Source organism: Heliangelus exortis, chromosome 11 (genome assembly GCF_036169615.1).
Source record: "Heliangelus exortis chromosome 11, bHelExo1.hap1, whole genome shotgun sequence".
NCBI classification, from domain to species: Eukaryota; Metazoa; Chordata; class Aves; order Apodiformes; family Trochilidae; genus Heliangelus; species Heliangelus exortis.
In genome coordinates this window covers 11,819,818-11,828,619 of record NC_092432.1, presented here as the reverse complement: position 1 = coordinate 11,828,619, position 8,802 = coordinate 11,819,818, and the positions used below count along the sequence as shown (strand labels likewise).

The window sequence follows — 8,802 nt, the reverse complement described above, 5'->3', positions numbered from 1 at the left end:
AATCACTTAAAAAGCAATCATATATATATATATTTATAAACTGAAGTCTTGTTGGTTTTCAACTGCATTCCACCACCACGTCGAACCATTCCAGCTTGTAAAGTCTGATTATAGGACACCCAAGTCTCTCTACATAGGTTAAGCCCTTAAGGTAATTTCAACTTATATTACTTCTCTAAGTACCAGAACAGTAGAATTCTCTCACCTCTCAGACATACAGTAAGGAATGAATATCAGCAGCTTCAAAATGAAACATGATTACTGTATTTTGGTTTTCCCTCTCCCCCAAAATATAAATATATACTGTATATATTTTTAAGTTCTGCTGTACTTTACAAAAAAGTCTCACTAGATGGCAGCGGTGCAGTTTAGAGCTTTGCCAATTTTAACAGCTACAGGAAGTAAAAAATGGTGCATGCGTGAACCAGCTCACTACTGCTAATGTTTAAATAGATTAAGGAAGGGGGGAAAAAAAAGAGAGAAAGAAAAAAAAAAAAAGAAAGAAAGAAAGAAAAGCAACATTCACAGCACATCAAGCCCAAAATAGTTTACACCTTCTACACTGAAGCATTATTAAAATTTATCTGGCTAGGTCATCTTTACAGGAGAGGCTAAATAAGGCATGCGTTAGACAGTCATATTGTTCTCACTTGAAAAGGAAAAAAAAAAAATAATAATCAGACAGAACTGGAGTCTAGAACCAAGAGTTCCAACCCTTAAATTTAGCAGGTCATATTGCCATCAGTCTCTCAGAAACTTAAAGCTCTAAAAAAGAAACAAGAAAAGGTGCTAGTCAATGCCTGGCAGCATTCCCAACCTCCCATGCAGCGCTCACCAGCCCTTCTGCTCCCCCACCAGGGGCAGCTCCAGAGTTTTAAGCTTGGATGAGGAGGGGGGGGAGGGGGGTTGGTGTTTGTTTTGCTTTTTAATTAGCAATATGAATGGCCATGCAGGGTTTGAGAGCTACCAGATCATTAAACTACCTGCATATTTTATAAAATAAATCTTTTGATAAAGCCCCGATGCTCTCTCAAGCGTGGCAGAAGGTTACTGCCACCCCCTGTAGCTGAGGGCTCTGCAAGATGTGGAACAAGTTATGATGTTTATGCACCCCAACCACTACAGAAAAAGGAGCCTGACCATTTCCAAGACGTGTGTGAGCCATACTTACATGATAAGCATTTTTAATTTGTGTTTCTCTGGCGTAAGTTTTTATCTTTATGATTGTTTGTAGAATTGGTTTTCCTGAAGGAAAAAATACAAAATTAAAAAGGCACCAAAATCAATCACAAGTGTAGAAAACAAAAATGTTGTTGTACATGATAAGTTAATAAGCATGTAGTTTCTCCTTCTTTTAACTCAAGTGGCTAAATGGAACGTGAATCCTGATCTTGCCACCTTCTTGCCCAGCACAGTTCACCTCCTACTTCAGACATTTTGCTTCCTTTTCAGGACTGAAGCAGCTGGTTTTGCTTAAGACATTTCTAACCAAACATCTCATGTAGGCTGCACCAGGCAGTCAGGAAGACCCCAACATTCCACTTCAGCACAAAGAGGTGTTTCTAACTCCAGGACTGTCCAGGTGCTGCTCTTAACTCCACTGCTAACCACAACCCAAAGGGTCTGTAACTATTAGTAATTCCACCCCCGTGTGCTGTAAGCTCCCATAAACCCTCAAGTTAAGCTGAATAATAATATTTTTTTCATAAAATGCACTTACATTGGCCCAGCTGGTTCATCATCTGCAGCAAGCAGTCAGATGCAATCCCGGGCAAGGCAAGGAAAGGAAAGAAAAAGAGAATCAGTCTGTGGAGTGTGCACCTCCTGAGCTGCCAACAGCAAACGGATCTATCTACAGCATTAAGGGCCATTCCACTTGGGAGTGCAAAGATTTCATGGATTTATTTTTATTGGGGTTGGAGATTTAATGGCAGGTATGTTGCTTCAATGAATTAACACTTTGAATGCTTGTCATGAAGAACTGCAACTGTAGCGGACAGATTGCTGCAATATGGTCAAGACTCATCTTGTCCCCAAGTTCCAGTGGTTCAATCTCATAAAAATAGATGAGAGGACAAACCAACGTTTCAGTTGTAAAATCCTGCTGGTGGTTTTCTTGCTGTGATTTATTTTAAATAAATCTATTAGTGGGGTTTTTTTAAGTGGTTCTTCAAGTGCTGATGGGAAATTCTGGGTCCCTACACCCAGCAGGGTACAAACACCATCTGCTCATCTTCCCCCAGGGGGGACACAACCTCACTCAACATGTTCCACTCTTCTCAATGTCTACTAAAAACAGAGCAGGTCCAGAGGAGGTTGGAGGTGCAATAATACACGATCCAAACTGGTCCTTGGAGAGCAGCAGACGTGGTGCCAGCCTCTGACAGGCACAGGGCTCCCAACACCAGGAGGAGTTTGGGGGTTGTCACACCTCCAGACATTCACAGACTTCTGCCTGTGTCTCTGGGCAAAAAGGTAATATTTTAAAAACTGGAAAAAAAATCTGCTAACATGGAATGTTCCCATTAGCTCTTTCGTGACCGATTGAGCACTGTTTTCTTTAATTATAAACCACCTTGGTTTGCTCCCCAGCTGCACTACAGGAGGCAGGAGTGCATTTCAACAGCAGTGCAAAAAGAGAAAAAAAAAAAAAAAAAAAAAAAAATCAGGAAGTTAACGTTCCTCTCGGGGTATTTTGGGGGGACCAATTCAGGGCCTGCAGTTTTGGCACTCAATAATTGCTGTTCCCAGCTCATGCTAGAGGGGGGGGGAGGGGATGTAACTTTTTCCACTGAAGTCTTTCAGAAACTCTCAGCAGGATTCCACAAGGGTGCTTAGTGCACATGAAGCAGTTATGGAAATTACAGTCTTAACAGTGTAGGCATCTGCATGAGCACACGCTGGGAGTAATGTCAGTCAGAGGGGACATTACTCCTCCTTCATCTCCAAGGCAACGGATAGGCAAAGCCACCGCTAGCACAGACAGTGACCCGAACAAAAAAAACCAAACCAAACCAAACAAAAAAATTTCAAAAAAAAGAACTGACCACAAACCAAGAGCTTTACAGCCAAAAAATAACACACTAGCGACACACCAAGTGTCCACAGAAGTCCATTACCAGCAACAGTGAACTATCAGACAAGGTACAGAGAGAACTAGGACTAGTAAGGACAACCAGACATCAATGTGCTGTTGTATATACAGTGAGATATACAGAGACACATCAGGTGCTGAAACACAAAGCACAGCAGTAGATCTACAACTCCCACCTCCACAAACATCTTTTGATTCACAAAAGATCTGAAAGAAGCTGAGCTACGTACTCTGCACACAGGGTGGGGAGAGCATGGGACAGACAGGGAGCCCCCTTGGTGTCCCCACCCCCACCACTCAGCTTCAGGGAACTCAGCTCTCTAACAAGCATCACCACCAACTTTGAGTTTGTTTGGCTGGACTTCAGAACTACCAAACTGCACAACTGTTACAAGCTCTCTCTCACTACAAAATAACCATTTTCCCTTCTCCCTTAAAATGTTTAGATGCCTGTTTCAGAGTTTTGTGTCTTTGAAGGAGAAAAAAAAAAAAAAAAAAGCTTTTACATTTATAAAGGCTGCCATTGGGTCTTTTCCAAACACAGATCCAACATTCCTACTGGAATACTTATTACAGGGTGGATCGCCACCATTCAGCCCCTTTCCCATCTAGAACCTAAATAAGTTGGAGGAAATGATCTCTGTGTTACTGTCCTGGCAGTCACGAAACTGCTGGAAAAGCATCCGCAGTACAGTACAGACACAGACCGGAACCGCAGCCAAATCAGGGGGCAACAGAACAACAGAAAAATAAGTACATAATTACACTAAATAAAGATTGAAAATAAAATTAAAAAAAAAAAACCAACAAACCAAACCAGCAAACCGAAATCCAAATTAGTTGTGAACGTGAATGAAAGTTTTAAGAGAAAGTGTTAACATTATGACTTGTGCATTGTATAGACTGAAGCGGAGATTAAACAAACTCCAAAGCATGCAGATCTCTCACTTACCACCATTTTTTTAAGGGTATGATGCAATTGAAGGGGGGAAAAAAAAAAAAAAGAAGTCATAGTAACCGACAAGTGTTAATATATCTCAAAACTTTTATGCCAGACCACCTGCTCTAGTACCTGATTGTCTTCAACAGTCTGCAACACCTATGGCCAGCAAGAACATCCTCGTGGGATGTGGCTTCATTCCATCCCGCTCCCAAAACACTGCCAGGTGAGCTGGAATTTTATAAACTAACCACAGCTAACTACTTTTCCTGGAAATGCTTTTTGAATTTGGAGGGGACTTGCAGGCTCCAAAACCCCCCAGTTACTTGTAAAATACAAGATTTTAAAAAACCCCAACAAGCCAAGCCTTCTGCCTGAGTGATTATCTGCTGAGTGTTGCCCTGACACAGCACATTTCTGAAGGGAAAGGTTACAGCTGCTGCTGTCTTCAGAGCATCATGTAACACATGTAATAGATCCTTCCAGGCAAAAATATCTGGGCATTAAAATTGCAAGATGATGACAAACAGATTTGCTTGGTATTAACTGTCTGGGAACGTAACTCGTGCTTCAGAAGTCCGAGGAGTCCTTTGGAAAGCCGTGGTATTTATTTTGTGTCAAATTCACTTTGTACAGCCTCTTTCTGACTGGTGGATGTTAAAAATGAAACCCTAATGGGTATGTCCAGTATTAAGATTCAAATTTTTGCATCCAAAGGGGCTCTACGTGTCTGCTTGGGCTTTCAGGCTCACACAGAAATCTACCCAGAGAGGAGTTGAGTTGAGCAGCTTTGAGAAGCAGATCCTTATCCTCAGACCTCCCTTTACAGATCAATAGTGAAATGGACTATTATTAAAATTAAGCTTGTGTGCAATTTCTGTTCAAATGCTCAAAATGAGCAGCCAATGCAGGTGGGGGTGGGGGGTGGTCTTGTATTAAAACAAAACTTCTACAGTCTGCAAAGCAATTTGTTAGAACTATTACAGAGGCCATTGGAGTATTTTTGTATTTAAAAACTAGCTTGAGATTTTGCTTTCTGGGAACAGAAAATCTGACAGTGGCTTAAAACACTTCTGAGAATTTTAGATGTGTTTGCCCAGGTTGGAAAAATTAACCTTTTTTAAAAAAGAATTTTCAGTTCTAAACTCAGAAAAGATTTGGCAGGCCCTGTGCTGAGCACTCAGAGTGACCACAGCCAGGCAGGGCTGTGCAGCTGTTTGAGAGGGCACAGGGTACAGCAGCTTCATCAATGGGAATATTTTGGGGGGAGAAAAGGTGAATGGAGATGCTCACCTTGCTCCTTAAAGCAAACCAAGAAAAGTCAAGCAGCTGCTCCGAAATGGAATGAAGGCACAAATGTATCAGCATTGGAGAAGCTCTGGCCAAGATTACTTACTTTAGACTGGAGGAATTGTGATCCCCTAACAGAATCTAGAAGCAATTAGTTTAGAAAGGCCCAGCAGAGCCAGGCTATTTGATTACCACTGGGATACAATGATGCTTGCTCAGTGTTGATAGCTACACAGTCGTGCAATGTGTCTGTCTGCCTGGTTTCTCCCCTTGATGAATTTTAAGCATGGGAGAGAAAGGTGTAGGTAACAGGGGGGAAAAAAAACCAAATTTAACTTGTAAGTACGTAAACTGTTTCAATGAAAACATTTTGGTTTTTAAATTACTTACAGTAATAGCAGGAACAGGGAAAGTCAAGAAAAAAAATAATAAGAGTATTAGAAAGAATGTGAGGGTATGGATGGAGCTTCTGCAGAACCAGAGCAGAAAAATATGTATGGAAAGTCTTTATATTAAGCTGAGAAATGCAAACGAAAGAATGGAAAATAAAATGTGTTAACCCAGTCACCTCATGGCTTTGAACTGAAGATCATGTAGAATATGGATTTTAAGTAAAAACTGTTTACATTCCTAGGGGGGAATGTAGCCAAGAAGTTTTTACTTTCTACTTACCCCAGAACACACCCTTTCAAATAGTGTCTTTCTAATTTTAGGCTACATAATCCAACAACCACAGAAAAAAATGCTTTCTTTAGGAATCTTGAATATGCTACATTCAGGTCACAATGGCTGATTGCTCCAGCTCCCAAAACCTACCAGCTGAAGCTGTACCACAGAGGAATAAAAAACCAGTTTTACTTCCTGTTTCTTGTCCAGGAAAGGCCAAGCAGGTAACATTCTGAGCCTGAGACATCAGCAGTCCCCCTGCTGGGACTCTCACATGCAGTGATGTGTCCCTGGCCCACACATGCCTCATTCATGCACCTTTCATCACCAAAGCCACTGGAAGCTGCCCTCCTGATTTTACAACCCAACCCCTCTCTGCACAAGGCATGTGAGCCAGGTGTTGCTTCCTCAGGTGTAAAGCAAGTCAAAACTCTCCTTTGGAAAGGATGCAGAAGGTGAAAGGATGCAGAAGGGGAAGCACAACCTGCCCTCTCTTCCTCCTTCCAGCACATAATTTGGATCCAAGGGGCCTCACATGCCCAGGGAGGTTACAGGAGGTACTGACTGTTGTCACCTCCCTCCCAGGAGATGGGAATGCCCCTAATCCACAGGCACAACAGCAAAAAAACCTGCACTAATGCCAGCCTTGCACCATTTTTGGTGGAAATATGGATTTCACAGGTGCCAAGATCCTTTTCCTGCTGTACGGCAGAAGAAGAAAAAATAAACTGAATTATGTGAAGGAGGAAAAATTAGCAAAGGAGCTACTGAGCAGCCCTGTTCCGTGGCATAAAAGGCAAATCAACTAAAGACAAAAAGCAAGATACATGCCAAAAAAGAAAAAAGGAAACAAATAAATTTTAAAAAAAGCCAAAACAACTACAGTCAGGAAATGCCAAAGTTAAATGAGCATCCTTGCCCTTTCAGACAGAGGTAACACCTTTCATAAGGCCAGCAAATACCTTTGGGAAGTGCCTTATCACTCAGCCCTTCAGTGGCCTCCCTCTGCAGCTCAACAGGAAATTGAGAAGTGCTCCCAGTTAACCAGGTTACCTGCACCTCTACCCATCCACCAAGAGCTGAGGTAGCTGGCACACTAAGAGAGGTCATTTTTAGCCTGTGGAACATGGAGATCAGAGAGAGAATTAATTGAATTGGCTTTATTTTGGCTGGCCAGGTAGAGTTCCCAAGTGCTCTGGAAAGCATCCCAGATGCCTTCCAGGAGAGATAATGTTTCTCTCCAGACAGTCACATCCCCCACTAGCAACTGGGTGCTTTTCTTCACCTTCAGTAATCAGAAGTCCTTTTTGGCACTTTTTTTTTTTTTTTTTTTTTTTAAGACTTGCCAAAAAGCTAGAGCACAGATTGGGGTTGTTTTTTTTTAAGGCTTACACAGCTTCAGGACCCCTCACTGCTTTTCTATGAAGCTCCTAAAAATATCCTCTGGTGTGTATGCAAATGCACTGCAAAGAAACCCAGTGCAATTACCCATCTAGTCTGCTGAGGTGTTATCCACCTGAGAAACATCATCTTCCTCTAAAACACTGCTCCTCAGACAGGGTGGTGCAGGGGAGCCTCAGGATTTGCTGTCTCACTACCTTCTGCTCCAATGAATGGGGTCATTCTTTGGAGATTTGGAAGTGCTACAGTGTTCAACCCAATTCATCAGAATAAAAAGAGCTGTAAGATGAGCAGTTTCTGGAAGGTGGCCCCTAGGGGAATGCTGCCTGAGAAAGGAAAAAGGATTCAAATCATGAGTGCCTGTTGTTAGTGGAGGCTGGAGCAATCCTGCTCCCACTTTCAGCTGATTTTATCTGAAGGGATGAGCACAGCCCACCCCAAAGGACTGCCTGAAACTGGGGTATGGCAGGAGGCAGGAGCTCAGCGTGGGCACCAGCAGCTCCCAGCAGGGCCCAGGATAAATGCAGCTGAACTGTGTCTCAGCCCACACTGTCACCAGGCTCTGCAAAGCCTGCAGGTGTCATCTAACAATTCCTTCCTCTCCACAAAGGCTTTACTTTTGCTGTATGCAGGGAAAGTTGCCACGTTTGGCATCACTGTTTTCCTCCAAACATTTTTAAGAAATCCCAAAGTGTCCTGAATAAGTCATCTCTGCATTATGGCCTAGGTAGAAACCCCTCTGAACAGGGCAGTCATTAGCCAGGACATCAGAGGATTTTCCAGAGGGGAAAAAGCCTGACTGAAGGTGGGAGACATCTCCTCTCCCTCAGGGGGGATCTACATAACCCCATGGGCCACCTTGAGTCATTGCAGACTTGGACCTCAACGTTTTGCCTATTCCCTGGTAGCAGAGAAGGTGTCTGGGGGAGCAGCCAGCCTGCAGGGGGAGGATGTGCCAAGCCCAGTGACAAAAATCCACTGGGCACTCATCCAAAGGAAGATGCAAACTGGCCATCCGTCCCAAAAAGTGGCTGAGGGTTTTTGGCTGCTCCTACCTGGTGCTCCAAAGAAAAGGCAAAACAGAAAGCCTGGGAGCTTAGCAAAACCAAACCAGTGCTAAAAAACAAAACAGAACAAAAACAAACAAAAAATCAAATCAAATCAAAACAAACAAACAAAACACAAAACCCACCCAAAAAAACCTCTGGTATTTTAAAGAGATCACAGCTGTTGCCAAATAATATTTATATTAAGGAGTATGGTATTCAGATTGATACCTGCACGTGTTGCTGGCTCAGGTACAGGCTCACAGGTGGTAACCACTACATCTCCCTGCAGCATGCAGAGGTGGGTATAGAATTTTGGAAGCACAAGGGTTGAAATTCCAAATGATAAGCACAGCTTTGCACTG

At 42.8% G+C, this 8,802-nt stretch overlaps 1 protein-coding gene across 3 annotated transcripts in view; it reads right to left on the bottom strand.

Moving 5' to 3' along the window:
• The window catches only part of NPTN (neuroplastin), a 65,638-nt gene that overhangs the window by 7,342 nt on the left and 49,494 nt on the right, over positions 1-8,802 (bottom strand). For 2 of the 3 annotated variants that reach the window (XR_011728012.1, XM_071754602.1), the window contains exons 7-8: positions 1,721-1,742; positions 1,172-1,245 (exon numbers count right to left, since the gene is read on the bottom strand). Coding sequence is in view for 2 of the 3 variants with exons in the window: in XM_071754602.1 (XP_071610703.1) it covers positions 1,185-1,245; positions 1,721-1,742 (83 nt within the window). In the remaining variant the exon portion in view is untranslated. Of the gene's footprint in view, positions 1-532; positions 766-1,171; positions 1,246-1,720; positions 1,743-8,802 lie in introns of those variants that run through there. The other variant, XM_071754601.1, reaches the window with a different exon arrangement.